Source organism: Onychomys torridus, chromosome 1 (genome assembly GCF_903995425.1).
Source record: "Onychomys torridus chromosome 1, mOncTor1.1, whole genome shotgun sequence".
Taxonomy (NCBI): Eukaryota; Metazoa; Chordata; class Mammalia; order Rodentia; family Cricetidae; genus Onychomys; species Onychomys torridus.
In genome coordinates, this window is record NC_050443.1 from 160,418,422 (window position 1) to 160,441,571 (window position 23,150).

At 45.9% G+C, this 23,150-nt stretch overlaps 2 protein-coding genes across 7 annotated transcripts in view; one reads left to right on the forward strand and one right to left on the reverse strand.

Annotated features, from left to right (window-relative positions):
* Positions 1-70: 70 nt before the first annotated feature.
* Zdhhc16 (zinc finger DHHC-type palmitoyltransferase 16) lies at positions 71-11,889 on the forward strand. Of its 5 annotated transcripts, none has more exons than XM_036175120.1 (12): positions 71-273; positions 1,377-1,498; positions 5,492-5,752; positions 5,926-6,120; positions 6,268-6,356; positions 6,732-6,760; positions 7,324-7,457; positions 7,569-7,616; positions 8,366-8,451; positions 9,636-9,759; positions 10,114-10,184; positions 11,566-11,889. In XM_036175120.1, exons 3-12 carry the CDS (start codon positions 5,510-5,512, stop codon positions 11,678-11,680), a joined length of 1,134 nt encoding a protein of 377 aa, XP_036031013.1. In that variant the 5' UTR covers positions 71-273; positions 1,377-1,498; positions 5,492-5,509; the 3' UTR covers positions 11,681-11,889. The 5 variants fall into 5 exon arrangements, with proteins under 5 accessions (XP_036031013.1, XP_036031003.1, XP_036031021.1 ...); XM_036175110.1 differs by having other exon boundaries at positions 5,505-5,752; XM_036175128.1 differs by lacking the exon at positions 7,569-7,616 and having other exon boundaries at positions 5,505-5,752.
* A 546-nt stretch (positions 11,890-12,435) lies between these two features.
* The window catches only part of Mms19 (MMS19 homolog, cytosolic iron-sulfur assembly component), a 39,722-nt gene continuing 29,007 nt past the window's right edge, over positions 12,436-23,150 (reverse strand). The window contains exons 15-31 of one of the 2 annotated variants that reach the window (XM_036169404.1): positions 23,016-23,141; positions 22,744-22,825; positions 22,176-22,273; positions 21,925-22,074; positions 20,399-20,554; positions 18,615-18,714; positions 17,905-18,007; positions 17,692-17,760; positions 17,377-17,503; positions 16,458-16,558; positions 15,967-16,023; positions 15,262-15,448; positions 14,226-14,308; positions 13,976-14,140; positions 13,841-13,900; positions 12,910-13,010; positions 12,436-12,827 (exon numbers count right to left, since the gene is read on the reverse strand). In XM_036169404.1, coding sequence (XP_036025297.1) covers positions 12,800-12,827; positions 12,910-13,010; positions 13,841-13,900; positions 13,976-14,140; positions 14,226-14,308; positions 15,262-15,448; positions 15,967-16,023; positions 16,458-16,558; positions 17,377-17,503; positions 17,692-17,760; positions 17,905-18,007; positions 18,615-18,714; positions 20,399-20,554; positions 21,925-22,074; positions 22,176-22,273; positions 22,744-22,825; positions 23,016-23,141 — 1,793 coding nt within the window. In that variant the 3' untranslated portion in view covers positions 12,436-12,799. Of the gene's footprint in view, positions 12,828-12,909; positions 13,011-13,840; positions 13,901-13,975; positions 14,141-14,225; positions 14,309-15,261; positions 15,449-15,966; positions 16,024-16,457; positions 16,559-17,376; positions 17,504-17,691; positions 17,761-17,904; positions 18,008-18,614; positions 18,715-20,398; positions 20,555-21,924; positions 22,075-22,175; positions 22,277-22,743; positions 22,826-23,015; positions 23,142-23,150 lie in introns of both variants that reach the window. The other variant, XM_036169398.1, reaches the window with a different exon arrangement.

The window sequence follows — 23,150 nt, forward strand, 5'->3', positions numbered from 1 at the left end:
TTGAGCGCGCGCCGTGAGAGCGACTCCATTTCCCAGGCTGCCCCGGGACAGACCTCTGGGCGAACCTTTGCGGGCTCCGGGACTCGCGCCTGCGCAGCTTGATGATGGGCCGGCGGCGGGACCCTGTCCGCTGGCTGGTGCTGCGGGCTGCCGGCCATGGTGGGTCCTACTGAGATTGGCCCGGCCCGGGTCCCAAGCTGGAGCTGGGGGCACTGAGCGGCGGGCAGGGCGACTGGACTGAATTTGGCTGAGCGAGAAGCTGGCCGGAGGCAGGTAAGGGCGAAGGCGCGGCGCTTGCCTCCCACCCGAGTGTCAGCTGTCCAGGCCTTTAAGTTCAAGTTCCTGTTCTCTCCACGCCCCGTCCTGCGTGGTCGTGCCCTCCTGCGCCCGAGCGCATCGCAGCCGCGATCTGCCGCTCCAACTTGCCCATTTCATTGGTTTGGAGACTCAGATCCAGAGACAGGGTTTGGCTTGTCCAAAGTCTCGAAGATAATTCGAGACAGCACAAGCCTAAGATGTTTTTTAACCTGAGCCGATCATAGTTGGACTCCGCTGCTCTTAGAAACAACCTTTTTCTGGTTTGGTCAAACCACAGATTCTTCCCTTGCAGGCAGATACTTTAGAGTGTGGGCCCCTTCTTAACTGTGAATGAGCAGCCCCCGGCTAACATTACCACTCCTTTCCCTTCTTCCTTTCTTTTTAGCATGTTAGCAGGGAAAGAAGCCTTCATAAATAGAATATTGTGATTTATTGATGTCTGAGTCTGACATCAGCTTGAGGTGGCAGAGGTCAGGGGAGCAAGCATTTTTTGTGCAGATGAAATTTGCCATGACTTTGATCGCGGTTTCATCTGTTGGCTTTGGAATTTATTCCTTTCTCCCCTCCCCTCTCTGCCTATCAGGCTTTTTTGGGACACAGATGGTGATTTAGAGGAGTGCTGTTGCCTGCTAATCTCTAATCTGGTGGCAGATGGCCACTGTGACCTGTGGGAACTACTGAGGGGTGGCACTATTAAGGGTTTCAAGGGACTGTGCTTGCCCATTCACTCTGAGGTCATCCATGCCCTCTTGCCAGGATTAGATTTAAAATTTTTGTCTTTTCTGTATTTCCTGAGGTCAAACCTGTTTCACTTTTGGCCTATGGACAATAATACATCCTTTCCTAGCATCCTCATATCCCCATATCCCATTAGCTAAAGTGAGGATAGGGGCCTGCTCTTACATTTTGTTCACTCAAATTTGATCAGCATCTCTCAACTTTTCATGATCAGCTTTCCACATTACATGTTTGGTTTCTGGTTTGATTTGTCCTCTAAAATGTATTATTGCTCTTTAGTGCTACGGTTCTAATAACGGTTCTATTTCTTTACTAATCAGAAAGAATGAGAGCTGCAAATACTTTGGTGTTGTCACATTGGCAAGAGTGCCCTTGGTGGCTCCTGTAGACCTGACCAGCCTTTCCGGTTTTGTGTCTGTCCAGGTCATTCATTCAACAACAGGTATTTATTGAATGCTTCTATGAGCCAGATATTATGCTAAGATGTTTATAAGCATTTGATTTAACGTGTGTGTGTGTGTGTGTGTGTGTGTGTGTGTGTATGTGTATGTATGTGTGTGTATGTCTGTCTATGTATGTACAGATATGCATTTGTATGTATTAAAAAAAAAATAAAGTTTGGGCCAGGCATGGTGATGCACGCCTTTAATTCCAGCACTCAGGAGGGCGAGTTCCAGGACAGCTAGGGCTGTTACATAGAGAAACCCTAAAACAAAAAAAATTTAAGGTTTAGAGAAGGAGGTAACTGGGACTACTTTGGGAAAGAATTGTACCCTAAATAGGGTACAAATAGATGAGAATTGGTCAATGGAGCCTTTGAAGTAGGTGTTTCATGCAGAATCAAGAATGCAGGAGATAACTGACAATCTGATTTTCTGTTTTTTTTAATCTTTTTTTTTTTTTTTAAAGATTTATTTATTATGTATACAGTGTTCTGCCTATATGTGTGCACACCAGAAGAGAGAACCATTGTAGATGGTTGTGAGCTACCATGTGGTTGCTGGGAATTGAACTCAGGACCTCTGAAAGAACAGCTGGTACTTTTAACCTCTGAGCCATCTCTCTAGCCCTGATTTTTTTTTTTTAAAGACATGGTCTTATGTATTCATGCTGGCCCCTAACTGACTATAGCCAAGGGTGATTTTGACCTTCTGATCCTCTTGCCTCCAGGTGTACATACACCATCATGCTCAGTTTTGAGGATTTTTATTTTATTTTTTTGGTTTTTCGAGACAGGGTTTCTCTGTGTAACAGCCCTGGCTGTCCTGGAACTCACTCTGTAGACCAGGCTGGCCTCAAACTCACAGAGATTCGCCTGCCTCTGCCTCCTGAGTGCTGGGATTAAAGGCATGCACCACCACTGCCCGGCTAGTTTTGAGGATTTTTATTAGACAGGGTCTCACTATGTAGCTCTGACTGTCCTAGAACTCATTGTATAGACCAGGCTGGCCTTAAACTCACAGAGAGATCAACCTGCTTTTGCTGAGTGCTGGGATTAAAGGCATGCATTACCACGCTCAGCTTTTTGAGGATTTTTTAAAAGACTAATCATAATAGCTCTTAGGTGACATATAATTTGCATTTATTACAAATTAGGAAAGTATCTGAGTTTTGCACACTATCATAAAAAGTATTTCAGCAACTAGAAGAACACTCTCCATTACTCCTAATAAGAGAATGTGCAGTGGTACACTCCTGTGGGACAGTTAGCTCCATCCCCCTCCCCCCTTTTTTTTAAAGAGGGTCTCTGGAAGACTTTTTTTTTTTTTTATTATTTATTTGTATTTTATGTACACTGGTGTTTTGCCTGCATGTATGTCTGTGTGAGAATGTTGAATCCCCTGGAACAGGGATTATAGACAGTTGTTGTGAGCTGCCATGTGGGTGCTGGGAATTGAACCCGGGTCCTCTGGAAGAGCAGCCAGTGCTCCTAATCACTGAGCCATCTCTCCAGCCCCCATCCATCCTACTCTTATACTTGGTTGTGGTCAGCTACAGAATTCATGATTTTCCAAGTCATGATTCTAAGTAATTTAGCATCCAACTCAAAGATGGTGTAAGTATGATACTTTCCATTTTTCCTTTTCTTTTTTTCTTTTTCTTTTCTTTTTTTTGATTGTGTGTGTGGGGGGAGGGGGCAGACAGGGTTTCTCTGTGTGGCCCTTGCTATTCTGGAACTCACTCTGTAGAGTAGGCTGGCCCTTGCCTCCTGAGTGCTGGGATTAAAGGTGTGCACCACCACTGCCGGCCTCAGTTTTTGTTTTCTACATTTCCTGTTAATCCTTTTGGCTTCTCGGGAAGGGATGGAAAGGCTAGTTTCTTTCTCTGGTGCAGTGTCTATAGGTCTCTCCCCACTAGGCTTTGGTTCTCTTAAAGGCTTTTCTTGCAGGGTTTCTCTTCACCTTTTGGTTCCCAAGCTTGTGGCAGGAAATAATTAACTATTTTCTTTGAAAAGCCTTTTGTGGGGATGAGCCGGGGTGCAAGAAGAGTCCATTACTCCAGTTACTGAACTGAAACCCATCTCCACAGCAGAGTAACCGAGTCCAGTTTCTGCTGGGTTATGAGCTGCCTGTTAAATAAGTCAGTGGGGCTGCTGAGGACAAAGCAGTATTCCCTGTCCAGCGTTGAAACATTAGTTTAGGCAGCTAAGGAGACTATTGTAGAAAGTCTGTGGGAGTCTCCGGGTCCACAGTTGTGTTCATTGCTTGGGCCCAGTGCAGAGATGGAGGCCATGGAGAGAGCTGAGAGCCAGGAGGGTGCTTGGGAAGCTTGGGGCCAAGAGCATCAGTCACAGAGAAGACCTGGGAAAGCGCCCAAGGGGGCGGGTCCCTCTGACCACTTGTCTTACGCTCTGAATACCTGAAGTTACCTTGACTGCTGTAATCCTGGCTTAGGGCTGGGAGTGGAACTGGAGACAGAGTATCTTATGTCATGCAAGTGGTGGCTGACTGTCCTAACGGGGAACAAGGAATCATGTCATCTGGCTGGCCTGTAACCTCAGCCCAGATGGATTAGGAACACTTGGATAGGACCAGGAGAGTTCCAGATTCAGGATCCTGTGTATTACAGAGCAGGCAGGAGATCCTAGGAACCCCACCCCCACCCCTGCCTCAGTGCCTTAGGAAGATATGAGGGGCAGTTTTGATTATGTTGGCTAAGCTTTACTCCATGGTATGTCTAGACAGATTTCTCCAAAACAAACAAAAAACCAAAACAACAAAACCCTGCAGGGAGCTGGGGAGCTAGCTTAGCTGTTAAAGTATTGCTCCACAAGCATGGTGACCTAAGTTTGATCCCATAGAACTCATGTGAAAGGACAAGTGTGAATGTCTCTAATCCTAGTGCTGGAGAGGCAGAGACAGGTGGGTCCCTGGAGCTTGTGTAGCTGAATTGGTGAGTTTCAGGTTTAGTGAAAAACCCTGTCTCAAAAATAAGAGGTGTATGCATGTGACAGGGATGGGTGTAGGGGTTAGCTGAAGAGATGGCTCAGCAGTTAAGAATACTTGTTGCTGTTCATTTTTTTCCCCCAAGACAGGGTTTCTCCGTGTAGTTTTGGTGCCTGTCCTGGATCTTGCTCTGTAGACCAGGCTGGCCTTGAATCCCCAGAGATCCGCCTGCCTCTGCCTCCCAAGTGCTGGGATTAAAGGCATGCGCCACACTCCTCCCCCAGGTGCTGTTTATTATTACTATTACTGTTATTATTTTTGTTTTTCAAGACAAGGTTTCTCTGTGTAGCTCTGGCTGTCCTGGAGCTCACTCTGTAGACCAGGTTAGCTTTGAACTTTGAGATCGCCTGCTTTTGCCTCCTAAGTGCTAGGATTAAAGGTGCATGTCACCACGCCCAGCCCAACACTTGCTATTCATGCAGAAGACTCAGCACATACGTGGCAATTCACTGCCATCTGTAACTTAAGCTCCAAGGGATCTGACACCCTCTTCTGGCTTCTGGGCACCAGGCACCAGGCACACACATGGTACACATACATACATGCAAGCAAGCATTCATAAAATAAATTTTTTAAAAAGTATGTGGAGAGTAGCTAGGGAAGAGACACCTGATACCCAGTTCCGGCCTCTACACATGTGCTGTACACATACAAAAGAACTCCTCTGACTTGGAGCCAACTATTTCTCCCTTTACTGTGGCCATTCAGGTGTAAATTTCCTGGGATTTGCTGCATAATCATGTAGTGTAACGTAACTACTACTTTTATAGCCTCAGAACCTTCAGTCCCTATCTCCTGTAATATGGTTGGAACAGTGACATTAGAAATTCTGTAGAAAAGTGACCTTTTTGTCTTTCCACAGCTGAGGACTAGCCTAATATCCTAATTAGGCCTTAATCTTGAGAAGTCCTCTAAGTTGATGTTTTGGGCCTTCTCATTGATGGGGGAAGGTGGGACAAGGCTCATGTTGGATCCTTATATTATATTAGTATATTCTCCTAGGAGCCATGCGGGGCCAGCGGAGTCTGTTGTTGGGCCCAGCCCGCCTCTGTCTGCGTCTCCTTCTGCTCCTGGGTTACAGGCGTCGCTGCCCACCTCTGCTGCGGGGCCTGGTACAGCGCTGGCGTTATGGCAAGGTTTGCCTGCGCTCCCTGCTCTACAATTCCTTTGGAGGCAGTGATACTGCTGTTGATGCTGCTTTTGAGCCTATCTACTGGCTGGTGGACAATGTGATCCGCTGGTTCGGAGTGGTAAGTGATGATGCCCAGGGAGCCCAGGAGAGGGGATGTTTTGGGGGAAGAGGGTCTTTCTGATGGGTTCACACTAAGCTTTGGAAGCCAACCTGCCATGCCTAGGGAAGTTCCCGTGTCTTGATGGGTATAGCTCTCTCATGGTGTCTTCTTGACCTCACTGGTGTTGGCAGGTGTTTGTGGTGCTGGTGATCGTGCTGACTGGGTCCATTGTGGCCATTGCTTATCTGTGTGTCCTGCCCCTCATCCTTCGAACCTACTCAGTACCACGACTCTGCTGGCATTTCTTCTATAGTCACTGGAATCTGATCCTCATCGTCTTCCATTACTACCAGGCCATCACCACTCCTCCTGGATACCCACCCCAGGTGGGACCCCACAGGGGCATGGGGAGGAACAGAGTTGCACGCTATGGTAGCCAGTTCCATTAATGGGAGGGAGAGTAACTTGCAATCTTTTGGGACAAAAGTCTTGTGGTGCTCCAGTGGTCAAGATGTTTTTCTCAATTTGCACAGGGCAGGAATGACATTGCTACCGTCTCCATCTGTAAGAAGTGCATTTACCCCAAACCAGCCCGAACACACCACTGCAGCATCTGTAATAGGTGGGTCTTAGCTTTGCTGTAAACCTCATTTGAGGCCCTCTCGCTGTAACCCTAAGGCAGAACCGGGCCCTGGAACTAGTTGTGTATCAGAGTACCTATTGAGATCTAGGCACTGTGCTTCCCATCTGCTGACACCTAGTCTTCAGGATGATTCTGTGAGTGAGGCATTATTGCTACTTGTACAAACTGAGGTGACGAGATGTTTCCTTGTCACCTAGCCAATAAACAACAGAACTGGGTTTGAAGGAAGGCCTGGCTGTCATCAGAGTCTGCCCTTTCCATTTCAGCAAGATGCTGGTCCTAGTAGGAAAGGATTGTCACTGACATCTCAAGATCCTTGGCCACTGTAACAGAGCCTGTGTCCCTCCCTCACAGGTGTGTGCTGAAGATGGATCATCACTGCCGTATCCTTTTGCTCTCTTCAGCCCAAGACCCAGCCAAGACCGTCAGTTTTACCTGCAGAGCACTCACTCACAGCTCAGGGCTCATAGTCACAATCAAGGCTTTCGAACTAGCATTAATGTCTAGAGAATATGGCTCATGAGAAGTTAGTAGGAGAGGCATTGTTGGGGGTTTACCATCTTTTGTGGGGAGCAGAATATTTACATACTTTCTAGAATGGATCCTGTAGGAGGAAGGAATTTTCTGGCAGGTCTTTTGTGGAGAATCAAAAGGTGTTTGGACCTCTGTGGCTGGAGGCACCAGATACAACTGTGGGTCCTGTTTTGCCTTTCCATGCCGGTCTGGCTAACCTGAGTTAGGCTGAATGTTTGCAGGTGGTTAAGATTTCTTGGTGGAATCTGAAAGCTCTAAAAAGCTTAGACAGTTTTTACCTTAACCTTGGGAAACTGTCCTCTATTTTCTTGCCTTTGTGCTTGGGTGATGCCATTAACTAAGGATGAGCTGTAGGGGCTTGGACACCCCTACAAATTATATTTGATCTTGTCCTTAATCATTTTTCTGCCAGCCTGGCTAAACAATTGTGTGGGCCACTATAACCATCGCTACTTCTTCTCTTTCTGCTTTTTCATGACTCTGGGCTGTGTCTATTGTAGCTACGGAAGTTGGGACCTTTTCCGGGAGGCTTATGCTGCCATCGAGGTGAGCCCATGGCTAGGAAGGGTAACTCAACAGAACAGAATCCTTCCCCAATGACTGGGTTGGTAGCTCCCTGTCTTAGTGTGTAACCAGCACTGTTTTCCATCCCCTTAGAAAATGAAACAGCTTGACAAGAACAAACTACAGGCAGTTGCCAACCAGGTGGGCAGCCTCCACGCCACTGCCTCCTGCTGCTCAGGCCTGGGGGTTTAAGAGTTACTTAGGTGAAAGGGCCTGCTAGTTTACTTACAGGCTAGCTGCCAGACCAGACCAGTTTCTAAGGAGGCTGTCCTGGCAGACTAAGAAGCCTGGGGGCAAGCCACAAGTCTCTGGTGTGGCAGTTTTAGGTCATCTATCCCATTAACACTTCTTTGGGCTGAGCCTGGACTCTGCCTTCAGGATGGCCTGAGCAGCAAGGGGTCTATGTCAGTCTGTGTAATGGGGTTCCAGGGGTAGACACCGCACTGGGCCAGCAGCTTCCGGATCGGTTCCCCTCCCTGTTCCTTTTAGGACCCCTTACTCTGTGCACATCTTGGACTTGTATATTGCACTCCTGTTGCTTTTTCAGTGTACATGCCAGGTAGAGATCTCTCTTGTGGATGTAGCCACACAGAGAAGGAAATGTGGTTGGCTAGGGAGACGAGTGCCTTCCCCTGGAGTCCCATTACTACTGTCAACCTACAGGCTCAGTCAGCTCCTTTGTGCTTTGCTATCTTGTGCAGGCCTGCTCTACCCACTGTCTGTTCATGGGATGGTGCCACTGGGCTTGGTCCACCCATCGGGCTGCTGGTCTGGTTTCCTCTGTGGCTAGTTTTATATTAGTTCCTGCCTGTAGGTGCTTGGGGCTCTGGTGGCAGTTTCTGGAGACTGACAGAGCAAGGGAGCCAGGCTTTGCTGTTTTCTTTTTGTAGACTTACCAGCAGACTCCACCACCTACCTTCTCCTTTCGAGAAAGAATAACTCACAAGAGTCTTGTCTACCTCTGGTTCCTGTGCAGGTATTTAACTCAGTTTTGATAGTTTTAAGGGAGGGAAACATTTGTAGGTATGCACACACAGGGAAGACTTAGCATTGAGTAAACTGCCATTGTCCTAGTCTAACTGAGGCTGGCAAAGAGTGCTTCCCTTCAATATTTTGGGGCAGAGAACAATAAGGATATAGCATTTCTGGTTATTAATACAATCATGCTTGTTATGTGCCAAGGTAAGTTAAGCTCTTGTTTTATTGATTCCTAACCACAGAATAGGTGACTCCATTTACTGAGAAGGGAAATTGAAAACTCAGAGTAGTAAAGGGATTTGTCCTATGATGTATAGCTAGAAGTTGCAGAGTAGAAGTATGAATTTCTGCCTACCCCCAGTCCAACCTCTTGTGCTTCTATGATCCTTCACTGATTTTTCCTCCCTTAGTTCTTTTGAGACAGGGTTTCTCTATGTAGCCCTGGCTATCCTAGGACTCACTTTGTAGACCAGGTTGGCCTTGAACTCAGAGATCCGCCTGCTTCTGCCTCCCTAGTGCTGGGATTAAAGGTGTGCACTACCATACCTGGCCCTCTATTATTATTATTTTATTTTTTTAAATGTGCATTGGTGTTTTGCCACAGGTGTTGGGTCTCCTGGACCTGGAGTTACAGATAGCTGTGAGCTGCCATGTGGGTGCTGGGAATTGAACCTGGGTCCTCTGGAAGAATAGTCAGTGCTCTTAACCGTTTATCCATCTTTCCAGCCCTACATCATCTTTTTTTTTTTTTTTAATTTATTTTTATTTTATATGCATTGGTGTTTTGCAAATTGGTGTCCTGTTGCATGGAACTAGAGTTAAGACAGTTGTCAGCTGCCGTGTGGGTGCTGGGAATTGAACTGAGGTCTCTGGAAGAATAGCCAGTGCTCTTAACCACTCAACCATTTCTCCAGCCCCTCCACTATTTTATAGGTATGGACATTTTAAGAAAAATCTACATTTTTCTCAGTAGTACTCATTTTCCCATCTTCCTTCCACACAAATTTTTTTCCAGCTTACTTCAATAGATCTTTAAGAGGTAGAATACATACATGTTCTCACCTAGGCCATATATGAGGAGATAAGTGAGGCAGAGAGGCTATGAGCCAGTCATAACCACAAGCCTTATTTCCCACTGTTTTCTAGCTTCTAATTTCTTTTTTTTTGTGTGTCTTTTCTCAGTTCTGTGGCACTGGCTCTTGGTGCCCTAACTATATGGCATGCTGTTCTCATCAGCCGGGGTGAGACTAGCATCGAAAGGCATATCAACAAGAAGGAGAGACGTCGGCTACAGGCCAAGGGCAGAGTGAGTGGGGAAGAGGGGACTTGGGTGAGCAGGCGGGTAACTGATCACACAGCTAATAAACAGGCCATGATTAGGGCTGACTAGATAAGTTCCTAGGTTTTTTGATGTTTCTTTTGTTTGTTTGTTTAAGCTGGGTCTCATTATGTGGTCCTGGCTGGCCTGGAATTCTCCATAGATAGTCTGGCCGTCTGTCTACCTCTGGAGTTTTGGGATCAAAGGCGTGGATCATCACAACTAGCTGACAGACATCATAAAAAGTTTTAATTTTGATTACTGAAGCTCTATCTTTATCTCCAAGATGACAAGGAGATTAAGTAGAAGAGGTCTGTAGAAATGTATTTTCCTTGTCTCTAGGTATTTAGGAATCCTTACAACTACGGCTGCTTGGACAACTGGAAGGTGTTCCTAGGTGTGGATACAGGAAGGTAAAGTAAAGACAGAGCAGTGCTATGCAACAGAACTTTGTGATGGGGAAGATGGTCCACACCCAGCAGCAGAGATTGTATTGGGCTGAAGGTAAAGACAGACAGTGCTGGGAACCAAACTCCCATGACAGGGAAAACGGTCTACTCACAGAAGCAGAGAATGTGGCTAGTGCCACTGGGACTTTGTAATTAGGTTTCATCTTCAGGAATAGGAATAACCATTTTATTTGAACCATTGGGGCCTGAGGCTAAAACTACAAATTCAAGGAAATATTTGTTGTATGTACATCATATGTGTGCCTTGTGCCTGAGGTTGTCAGGAGTAGGGCACTGAATGGATCCCTTGGGACTGGAATTGTAGATGGTTATAAGTTATGTGGCTGCTAGGAATCAAACCCGGGTCCTCTACAGGAGCAACAAGTACTCTAACTGCTGAGCCACCTCTACAGTCCTTAAAACTGGTCTGAGATGATGTTCAAGATGATTACAGAGAGTGCTGAGAAAGCAGTTCTTAGGAAAGGGCATACAGGAAGGGTGTAGTCACGAGTCATCTCGTATGGCAGTACAGTATGTCTGGAGTTCAAGCCAACCATGTGAGAGACCAGAGGTCCTCCAACAGTAGGAGGCTAGATCTACTTAGTCCAAGAGACTAGAGAAAACCATTTTTCAAACTGCAAATTACTAGGCCAGGCATGCTTGTGCACATCTAATCCCAACCCTTGGAAGTCACAGGCAGGAATATCAGGGGTTTGATGACCTTGTCTCCCTCACCCCACCTCATCCTTGACAGTTACTGAAAGAGAGTAACAATGAGGTGAACAGAGTACTTTCCTTTCTCTCTGCCTCATCCTCATTACTTGTTCCTCCCACCAGTGTGTTTGCAATACCTTCTTAAAAGCCTGGGCTGAGTATGGCAGCCCACACCTGTAATTCCAGCACTTTGGAGACCAGGGCAGGAGCATCAGTAATTCACAGACAGCCTGGGTTACACAGTGACACCCTATCTTGAAACTAAAATAAGTGCCTAGAATTGAGAAGCCCATACCTACAGAAGAGTGTGTGCAAACTTAACCCCATCCCCCACATACAACTTCCCTAACATCACATGCTCTCTTTGTGCTTAAATGTTCTTTAAAACCTTTTCTTTTGTTTTCTTGAGACAGGGTAGCCTTTCTCTGTGTAGCCTTGGCTGTCTTGGAACTCAAGAAATCTGCTTGCCGACTCTTGCACCACCACTTCCCAGTAAACCCCAGAGGATATGTTCTCAGACAGATTCAGATAGAGATTAGAACTCTCATCTTTGTGTTTGATGCTTGCTTACACAGGAAGGACAACCAAGATCTGAGTACTAAAGAGACATTTTCTTGGTCATTTTTCACAGGCATTGGCTGACTCGGGTGCTGTTACCTTCTAGTCACTTACCCCACGGGAATGGAATGAGCTGGGATCCTCCTCCCTGGGTGACTGCTCACTCAGCCTCTGTGATGGCTGTGTGAGCCACAACTTGAACACTGTTCGATGCTTGATGTGTCTCTCTCAAGAGCTTCCAAGGGCAGCTTTCTTGGAATCCATGACCATAAAGAGTCACTTGGCCTGCCTTAGAGTACTACTTAGGGACAACTCAAGAGCAATTTTCTGGCCACCTCAAAACAAGATACAGCCAGGCGGTGGTGACGCATGCCTTTAATCCCAGCACTTGGGAGGCAGGCAGACCGATCTCCAAGTTCCAGGCCAGCCTGGTCTACAAAGGTAATTCCAGGACAGTCAGAACTGTTACACAGAGAAACCCTGTCTCGACAAACCAAAATAAATCAATTAAAAAAAAAAAAAAAAAGATAATGTGGAGAAATGTTAGGACTGATGTCCCTTTACTCAGGCAAACAAGTTTTAGCCCCTGACAAGGGGTCAGGCAACTAGCTACCTTGTCCAGTGCTGACTCTTGTCACAGCACTGGGGCTAGCAACCATCTCTTTCACTTTTGGGAAGATTCATCAGGTATGTTGAAATTCTGGCTTCTGAATGGGACAGAGACATTAAGCCTCTTGCCAAGGTCACTGCCATTTCTCATGTGCTGCAGAAGGAGCAAAAATAAAGGCATTTGATTTGTAAAGATAAGTAGCTTCTATGTTTGCCTCGGTGATGGGGAGGTCAGGCTCAAGAAGCCCTTATTTTGAAGGGCTAGGAGCTCTCCATAACTCTACGTGCTACTACAGCATATGTAGGATAAAGGGAATACATGTCAATCAACCCATTACCAACAACAACAAAACCTTTATTCTCTGGCAGGTGTACACACATAACACCATTCCTGGCCCATGAGGTCCCACTCACCCATTCACCCTTCAGCAGGATAGCTCCCTTTTCCTGACATAGGATATAGGTGAGCCTCAAGATCCACCATCTTTCCCTCAAATACAAATCTCACTCAGTTTCTTCAACAGTCCACTGGAAATCAGGACACTTAAAGTGTCTTGTACAGCCATGCAGGAGAGGTCCAGCATTTGTACTGCATCCATGGGGAAGACAGGCCAGTAGTCTCCTTGCCTTGTAGGATGGCTCCAAGGTTAGTACTTGCAGGTTAGATTGTCAGAAGGGTCGAGGCCAGGATGGAGGGCTCAGCTGCCTGGGCTCCCCAGTAGAAACCTGTAGGTACGAAGAAAATGTAGGCACAACAATACTTTGAGGTTTTCCTTGGTCCCATCACTCCCTTCAGCCTACGGCTTACCACTCTCCCCTTGCAGACACTGCTTCCTTGCGTACAAGTCTCTTCTTGTCATCCAGGGGCTTGGCTAAGGACCGGATCACCCGTGATTTGTACGGCAGTAGCTGTGAAGTCAGAGGACATCATCTTACTCTTACGGAACTGAGCAATAGGAAAAATGCTGCTTCTCTGATGGGAGTGAAATGTGACCCATTTTTAAGAATTATTTTTTATGTGTATGGGTGTTTTTTGTCTGCCTGGTGCCATGAGGCCAGAAAAGGGCATTGGATCTCCTGGGATTGGTGTTACAAATGGTTGTGAGCTGCCATGTGGGTGCTAGGAATCAAACTGAGGTCCTCTAGAATAGCCAGTGCTCTTCAGCAATGAGCCATCTCTCCAGCCCCATGCCCATCTTTTTTTTTTCTTTTTTAATATGAGTGTTTGAATGCCAGCCCTCACACACAAAATACATTCCATGTGCCTTTTTTTTTGGGGGGGGGTTCAAAACAGGGTTTCTCTGTGTAGCTTTGGGCCTTTCCTGGAATTCACTCTGTACCACAGGCTCACCTCAAACTCAGAGATCCGCCTGCCTCTGCCTCCCGAGTGCTGGGATTAAAGGTGTGTACCACCACCCCGACATACCCTATTCTTTAATGATTCTAAATTGATAGGAAGAGGCAGATGACCAGTATTATGAGGTGGTCAGGATTTAATGGATCCATTCTGAGCTCAAGGTATATGGGGGAATCTATGCATATACCACGTATGTAGTTCTATCTTCTCACACAGAGGTAGGTGGCTAATCTCACTTGAAAGCAAACAAGTACTCCACCAGGTGTGGAAGTGCACACTTGTAACCCCAACATTGGAGGGGATGATGACAGCGAGACAGTCCAGCTTGGACGACAAGAGACCACCCTGTCTCAAACAAGCACTTCTGACTCTTCAGACTTACCACAGGAGCAGGCAGGCGAGTCAGAGCATGCATACACTGCAGAGCAGCAATCCGGACAGCCTGGAACACACATGAGGTCAGGGCAGACAAAAGGAGAAAGGTACTACAGGATGTGCTGGGTGGGATTCAACGTACCATTGAATGACTGGAGCTGAGGGCCAGGAATTTGGTGACCAGAGTATCAACATGGAGACTCATGATTTGGGGTGCTTCCAGTAGAAGGGGCTGGAGACAGCTCAGAGTGGAAAGCTGGACCACGGAGTCAGGGCAGGACAGTGCCTCCAGCAGCAAAGAAAGGAGCTAAGAGCCAAAGGAAAATAGGGTACACATTATGGTCTTGGGAGGACAGCCCTCTCCCTTCCTGAGGGGTGACTGTAGGACTTACTGTGGGCAGCTCTGGTAAAAGCACAGGCTTGGGCAGCCTGTTGAGTACATGAGACAGACCCTTTAGATAGTTTGGCTTCACATCTGGGGGAAAAAGAAAAAGGTGTTTAGGAGAAAAACTGAGGTTAGACATTCAGTTTGAGAATCCAACTTGAATCTAACAAAGTAGGTAAATCAGGCTATAATAATGAGTATTGAGTGTGGTAGCTGAAGTCTATAGTTACAGCTCAGCAGGCTGAGGCAGGGGATTCAAGGCCAGCCCAAGCCAGTGTGAGACCTGTCTAAAGAAAAGTGAGGTTGAGGCTAGGGGAGATAGCTGACATGGTAAAGTGCTTTCTGTGAACATGCAGACTTTGAGTTTGAGTCCCACTGAACTATGTAAATAGATAAGTGTGCCAGTGCACACCTAAAATGCCAGCCTTGGGGGACTGAAGACAGAGCAGCAAGCTCTAGGTTCATTGAGAGATCTTCTCTCAAAAATTAAAGTGGAAGGGCTGGCAAGATAGCTCCTTAGGTAGTCTTGCCTTTATGACCTGAGCTCAATTCCTGGAACCCATTTGGTACAACTTTACAAGTTGTTCTTTGAGCACACATATAAATATGATGTGAACAAGGGGAAGAACACTAAGTCAGACCAGCAAGGTAGTAGGTAATGGCACCTATTGTTTGCCTGATGATTTGAGTTCAATTCTTGGGACCTACATCATGGATGGAGAGACCTCTACAGACATATTGTGGTATGCAAATAATAAAAAGATGTACCAAAGGTATCTGATGACTTTTGACTTCCACATGTATGTGTACACACACACACACACACACACACACACATACACACACACACACACACACACAATTTAACATTAAGATTCTTGAGCTCACAATAGCTCAGATGTACCCATCAGAAAGGTACAATGGAAGTATGGCTTTGTAGGTGCAGACCACAGTGCTCTGAGGATAAAGCATCTGGTCTTAAATTACTGTGGGGACTGGCCAAGAGGAAAGGTCCCTGGATTTGGGGACCAGCTTTCAGACACCTTGGGGAGCAGCATGGAAGCCTTGGACCAAAGCAGGCACATTGTCTGTGAAGAACCGCTGGCGGAACATAATCCGAACATCAGCATGGCCGGCACGAGTCAACACATCAGTGCAGTCAGACATAAGCAGAGAGAAGCCATCAGCAGCTGCAGGGCCTAGTTCTGGATCACTGAGGAGGCCCGTGAGCTGGTGGGACAAAAAAAAAAAAAAAAAAGGCCTTTAAGTATGTTGGAAAGAAAACTCTCAAATACCAAAGAGGATGAAAGCCTTATGAGAATAAGAGACAAGGGTCTGGAGAGGTGAATCAGTGGTTGAAAGCACTTGCTGTTCAACTGGAAAACTTGGGTTCGGTTCCCAGCACCCACAGGTGTCTTACAACCATTTATAATTCCATTTCAGGGTATCTGGCTATGTCCCCTGTCTTCCTTGGGCAGCAGGCATGTGTGTACACACACACAGGCAAAACATACTAATACAATTTTTTTTTTTGAAAACAGGGTCTCTGTGTAGCCCTGGCTGTCCTTGAATCTCTAGGTAGACCAGGCTGATTCAGAGATCTGCCTACCTCTGCTTCAGTGCTAGGGTTAAAAGGCAAGTGCCACCATGCCCAACAAATATCAATAAATCTTTAAAAGAGCAGGAAGAGGGAAATGGAATCACAAGGAAGTTCTTTAGATTCCAGTCATGTGTCAGAAAGGACTCACCCGGGTGGTAAGGCAGGTGCTGAGAGGGTGGTATCTGAGGACTAAAGCCTTGGTTACCTGTAATCAGAGAAAGGAGCAGTCAGAGTCTGACATTCAAACTCTAGAATTTTGAGGCACACCTGTTACAAGTGGTGGTTTGAATAAGATGTCCCCCATAAGTCTCAGGCATTTGGATAGATGGTCCCTAGTTGGCTGTTCAGAGATTAGGAGGTATGGCCTTGATGGAGGAAGTATATCACTGGGGTGGGCTTTGAGATTAAAACGACTCAAGCCATTCCCAGTGTCTTCTCAAATGTGAGCGCTCAGCTGTTCCCGCTGTCATGCCTTTCTTTACTCTGCTATCATGGATTCTGACCTCGATTAAATACTTTCTTTTATAAGGTATCTTGGCCATGGTGTTTTAACAAGCAGCAGAAAAAGGGCAAACAGGAATATTTTATTTAATTTGACACAATTTGTGTGTCGAGCCAGCATCTCTGCTACCTCCTTACCCAGAGCAGCAGTGTGAAAGCCTGATTACGAGAGGATCCAGAGGCAAGGCCAGTCTCTACTGTGTCCACAGCAAGCTGGAGGAACTCATCCAACTGCTGCCCTAAAATGGAAGGGATATAATGGTATAATATTGTGACAAAGGATGTAAACCATTTATGTACACAGCACTTGAGAAGCTACTAGAAAAGGACAATCAAAATGACAGAATGCCAGCAGCAGTCTGGTGCAGTACTCTCAACACCAAGGTGCTGGTGCTTGAGGAGAGAGTTGTCTACTCCAATAAAGACTTACTCCATGGAGAGATGGCTCAGCAGTTCAGAAGACTGGGTTTTGGCTTCCAGCACCACACGGTAGTTTACAACCACATGTAACTTCAGTTCCAGGGGATCCAATGCTCTCCTCTGGCTTCCAAGAACACCAGGCACTCATGTGGTACACGTACATACATACATACAAATGATAAGCATCTTTGAAAAATATTTTTATTGACTGTATGTGTATGCATGAATCTGTGTGCAGCTATGTACATTTGAGCGCAGGTGCTCCTGGAGTCCAGAAGAGGGTGTCATTATCTTCTGGAACTGGATTTAGAGGCAGTTGTGATTTCTGACATGGCAGCTGAGAATTTTTCCAGGAACCCAGTACACACTCCTAACCACTGAGCCATCTCTTTTGCCCCGTAAACAAATAAAATCTTAAGTATTCTTGAAGGCACCACGATGGAGTAAGATGGCAGAAAAGAGTTGAATCTGCTCCTTCTATTCTCTTCTTGAACCCTGAAATGCTCTGCCAAACTCTAGTCTCTGACAAGACTACCTGAGGACAGTCGGTGAAGTTAGTATGAGATTCTTTAAGGAGAACGAGAACTAAACATGTCAGTGTCATTACTAGGTGACTAAGGGAGGCCCAGCCCAGTACCTGGAGGGTGCTTGTTGAGGAGTCCTGCGAAGCACTTGGCAGCGGCAGTGGAAGAGAAGGGGCAGCTGTGGCAGCAGCTCTGCTCCAGGAGCTCTTGCATGAGCCGGTGCAGCTGAGGGATTTCCACCTATAGAAAACCTGGCCATGTAATGGACCCAGAAGACACTTGAACTCCAAGAAAAACTCAACAGAAAGTGACATCAGAGATTAGCATGGAAAAGAACTTCTTTAAATGGGGAAGCAAAAGACAACAGCCTGTAGCCAAGCTCAGCACAAGGTGATCTGAGTTCTGGAGTCTCAAATGTGCCCACTTACATTTCGTGGGAGGGAGCACACAAAAGCCATAAGCAGTGCAACCAGTCGCCTCTGCGCAGAGGAGCCATCCTGTGAAAGAAGAGCTCCGTTGAGCCTGTCTTACCAGTAGTAGGCATGTATGTCCCTATTCCATCCCAGAACAGTTCTAAAGTTGAGTCTGAAGGATGTACTGAAACTCCAAGGTTCACATCATCAGAGCTAGTAGACTCTTACCTGGAATGGCTGGAATCGGCTTGGGAAGCTGTTCTCAGGTAGAAAGGAGGTGTTACCATCTAAGAAGAGGGGCATGATGCATGTGACACTCTGGACAGCTAATCTGGAGACAGAGTACTGGGTGTTGTTAAGGAGCCAGGCATATGCACATTTGTGTGCATGCGCCATGGTTATTCATATATTCAACATGTTAATTTGGCACAATTATTTGCACAATCAAAGCCTATTCTCAGCCTACAATCTTGTGAGGAGTTCAATGCATATTTTTAAAACAGTCCACTGGTGATCTTCAAAAACAACAAGCAAACAAAACCCACTGATCCCAGGACTGGAGAGATGGCTCTGTGGATGAGAGCACTGGTCCTTGCAGAAGATCTGAGTTTGATTCCCAGAACCCACATGGAGGCTCACAGCTGTAACTAAGTTCCATCTTCTTCTGTCTTCATCAGTCATTACATACATATGCAGGCAAAACACTAATACACATTAAACAAAAATAAATAAACAAACAAAAAAAGTAACATCATAAACTACCAACAAAAACCATTAGTCCCAAGGTTCACTCAATAGTCTGTGGTGTTTTGAAAAGGTCCTTCCTTTTCTGCTGCCGCCTCCACACTTACAGACAGGAGGCACAAGGCCAACTGAGAAAGCACCACCTGTGGCTCCTGCCCCTTCCTGGGGTTCAGGTCACTCACGGTTATACTCACTCAGGGCTCAGGTGGGTAGTGGCAGTTCCAATGACAGATGCCAAGGCAGCCAAGACCTCATCCTCCAACAGTACTTTTCTCAGAACCGAGGATTCTTTCTCTGTAAAAACAAAACACCTGTACATGTACACCCACACAACCTCAAGGCCATTAATGGGATTCAGAAACTCAAATTTGGCCAGGAGGTGATGGTACACATCCTTTTATCCAGCACTTGGAAGGCAGAGGTAGGTGGAATCTCTGTGAGTTCGAGGGCAGCCTGGTCTACAGAGCATGTTCCAGGACAGCCAGGGCTATACAGAGAAACCCTAACTTGAAGGAAACAAAACAAAAAAACCCCAAATTTGGATCAAGATTGCCTATATTATCAGCCTTACGAGCTTGAAGCAGGACTGTGGGCTTATCGTCAAGCCTGGGCTAAATAGTGAGACTAGCAAGAAGGAAGGAGAAAGAAATTCAGAGTAGTTCTTGTCCTCCTCCTAACAGGCTAACTCCAGAGCAATCATTTATTTTTAAAAAAATTTATTTTTAAATTATGTGTATATGTGATGTATGTGTGGGATGTTATGTACATGAGTGTAGGTGTCCTCAGAGTCCAGAAGAGAGTATAGGATCTTTTGGAGCTAGAGTGACAGGTGGCTATGAGCCACTCAAGCTGGGAACTGAACTACTACGGAAAAGCACCAAGCATTTTTAACTACTCAGCTATCTCTCTAGCCACTAATATTTCAGGGCTTCCTTCTCGCCTTTGGAAACAGGGTATCAATATATAGCATTAGCTAGCTATGTAGACCAGGCTGGCTTCAAAGTCACTTACAGAGCTCTACCTGCCTTTGCCTCTTGAGTGCTGGGATTAAAGGCATGGACCACCGTGCTTTATTTTTTGAACAGTATCTCATGTAGTCCAGGCTATACTTGAACTCCTGATCCTCCTGCCTCTACTTTCCACTGAGATTATTTCACCACCACACCTGGTGAAAGCCTGTATCCTGTAGAAATGTTACGGACTTAAAAACCTCACAAGGAGGCAGAAGCTGCACTGGTCTAATCTACGGACACAGACTCCTAGGAACATTGTGCATTGTGCTTACACTAGTCCACAGCGGAAAATGAGGCTAGCTAATATGGACAGTCTTGACTCTAAGTAGACATGTCAGTCTTCTAAAATTGTTAAGATATGTGCTTATCTTTATGGGGTCTTATTTATAGCAACTACCATACAATGAGCACTAATGTCACATAGTACCTTTTATGCTTTTTTTTTTTTTTTTTGAGCTGAGGATTGAACCCAGGGCCTTGCACTTGCTAGGCAAGCACTCTACCACTGAGCTAAATCCCCAACCCCACATAGTACCTTTAATCCTCACCAATGACTCTGTGATCACACAATACATATGATCCAGTATATATATGTAACATATACCTATATACACACATATTATATACACCCATATATACATGTTATATATGTATGAATGTACATATATACACATATACATACAAGATAAGGTTTCTTATAAAGTTAGCAAGCTAAAGATAAGAACCAACAGAGCCTACTGGACTCTAGAGCTCAATTTTAATAAACTAATAGTGCATTGAAAATGTGCATCCCTTTACTGCTGTTCTCACTATGGATTCTGGTTACTGTCACTGGTCATCCTTGTTTTATGTGGAATTTGGACTCGACAGTACAACAGGCAGTACCAGCAATGCTCAGGAGAAGGAAGTGCTATCCAACGCTAGGAGAAAGCCAACTTCCAAGAAGATGAAGCATAGAAAATTACCTGGCATGGAAGCCTGGACAGCCAAACCAAACAGGCAAGGCACAGCTGTCTGGTGGAAATACCAGTAGCTCTCAGGGTCCTGCTGGCATTTTTCTGCCACCTGTTGGAGACTCTGACAGACAGCAATAACTTCACCGGGCTCTGTAACCACATTCCCTGTGTGGAGAGAAAGTCAGCATTCTCTATGGGGTTTTCTCTCAAACACTTCCAGGCATTTTCTTTTTTTAAAATTAAAAAAAAAAAAAGAAAAAAGAAAAAAAAAAAAGTCTATAGGCATTTTGCCTATCTGTCTGTCTATATACCACATGCATAGTACCCACAGAAGCCAGAAAAGGGTATCAGGGTCCCCTGGGACAGGAGTGACAGACAGCTGTGAACTGCCATGTAGGTGCTGGGAATTGAACCAGGGTCCTTTGGAAGGGTCATCTTCCTGCCTCTACCTCCTAGTGTTGGTTTACAGGAACATCCAATTTGATGCAGTGCTACAGATACCAACCAGTGTTTGATGCTTACTAGGCAAGTGCTCTACCAACTAAGCCACACCCCAGCTCACAGTGCAACTTTCATACATACAGATAAGATCACAGACTTCTAACAATAGAATTCCTGGATCAAAGAATGTGTGTATATGTAATCTAAGAAGGGTAGTTCATTCATTGTTTGAAGATAATAAGACTGACTGGGTTGGATTGAGCTTTTTCTTTCTTTCATTTCATTTAAAAAAATTTTTTTAAATAAAAAAAATAAAATTTTTAAAATAAAAAAATAAATTTTTTATTTAAAAAATAAAGTTTACTACATCCACAAGGAAAAAAAAATTCATGTTTCAAATACTGGTTACCAGAGCCTAGAAAGGAAATGAAAGGGAGAACAGAGAGAGGCAGATCCTGGGTGCCACACTGGATTGGAAGAGAGCTTCTTGTGGGTGTGTGTACATGGAGGCCGGAGGCTGATGGTTGTGGGTGTCTTCTGTGATCACACCCCACCTTATTTTATTTTTGAGCGAGGACCTTCCGGTCTGATTCCTCAGAGCTGGGATGGAGGCCGGTGGGCCTGGCTCCTTACGTGGGTGCTCGGGACAGAACTTAGGTCCTTGTGCTTGTAAGGCAAGCACTTTACTGAGCAAGCCATCTCCCCAGGCCCAGGAGACAGGGTTTCTACAGGCAACTATAGGGGACATATGGTTCAATAGGGTAACTATGGATGATAACCGTTTTTTTGAATATTGCAGAGTACCTAGCAGGCAGGAATCTGAACACTTCCAAGACACAAAAAAGGCAGATATGTGAGTCGACAGCTACTTCACTTTCTTTCTTCCAGTGTCTTTGTATTGAAATGTCATCCTGTGCAAGCATAAGTACATACCCACTTACTGTATTACTATCTCCATATCACTAGAATTACGAGGTATTGATCTTTAAAGTGCTTACCATGTCAGTGCTGTGTACAACAATGACAATTAGAACTTACAGTTCCTAGCCCAGAGTTCCATTTAGCCCTGCCCCTTGATGGTAACTGGTAGTTACCTTTGTTTGCCTGACAGAGATGCTGCAGCAGCAGAGGCAGTGTCTCCTTGACAATGCTAGGATGTGTTGAAATGGCTGACAAAGCTTGCAGACAGCAGAAATACCGGGAACATTTCATGAGACCATCCTCCCTAGCCACATCTGACTCCCCTGAAAGCAATTGGTGAGATAAGTTTTCACTGTGTGATGGTGTGAAGACCCTCCTCAGAAGCCTTGCTGGCAAGGGTTGGGCCACAGATTAGCACGTATACCTCTCTGCAGCTCCTCAGCAAGCTTGGGTAGCAGGTGGCTGCTGAAGGCTCCAGGATAGAGTGCGGTCAGGGTTCCTGATGCCTCCAGTGCAGCCACCCTACTGGGGACAGAGAATAAATCTTAGCCGAGGCTTGCCCAAGGCCTGCCAGCAGGAAGATCAGGAGAATGGGCTCTCGTGGCTACCTTGCTGAAGAGTAAGACCCAAGTCCTACAACACTTAGTTGGATAGGTCACACCCCACCCCACCTCCCCTTTTTTTTTCCCCCAAGACAGGGTTTCTCTGTGTGGCCCTGGCTGTCCTGGAACTCATTATGCAGACCGGGTTGAATGCAAACTCACAGAGATCCACCTGCCTCTGCCTCCTGAGTGCCGGGATTAAAGGCGTGCACCACCACCACCCAGCTGGATAGGTCTTCTTAATGCCCAAGAAGAGACAGAGTAGTCCCACATCCTTCCAACCACTCAGCAACCACAATCACACAGCAAAGAACTCTAGCCCTTGCTGCAGCTGCTGCTGCTGCTACAAAGGTAGGGAAATTGTTCTGCCTCACTGCTTTAGATTCTCACCAACTCTGGGAATCTTCCTCCAGGAAGCTCAGTCGGTACAGATGACCTACTGCCAGCTCCAAGTCCCCAGAAGATAGGAAATCTGTGGTTAGAAAGAACACAAACTTCATCTTTGCCTCCTTTCAGCCATTTCATGCTTCCGAGAACTCCTATCAGAAATTCATATCAACCAGTGCTGTAATGCTAACAAGGAAATCACTGCTCTTCACTTAAGACAGATAATACAAGGAGGGATCAATACCCTCCCTTATCTTTTCTCACTCATGATATACCTGGCTGAGCACCCAACACTGTGAGTGTCCGGATGCCAACAAGCTGAAGCTGCGTGCTGGGGTCTGTGAGAGCCATGAACACCAAGGAGAACAGCTGGTCCTTGAAGCTAGCCAGAGGCCTTTCATCTAGGAGAA

What these genes read in the sequence shown, in the direction of transcription:
- Zdhhc16 (XM_036175120.1), top strand. Translation starts at nt 5,510, where the DNA reads ATGCGGGGCCAGCGGAGTCTGTTGTTGGGCCCAGCCCGCCTCTGTCTG. An exon ending in TACCTCTGGTTCCTGTGCAG is followed by an intron (nt 8,452 to 9,635) that starts GTATTTAACTCA and finishes GTCTTTTCTCAG; the next exon opens with TTCTGTGGCACTGGCTCTTG. An exon ending in CTAGGTGTGGATACAGGAAG is followed by an intron (nt 10,185 to 11,565) that starts GTAAAGTAAAGA and finishes CATTTTTCACAG; the next exon opens with GCATTGGCTGACTCGGGTGC.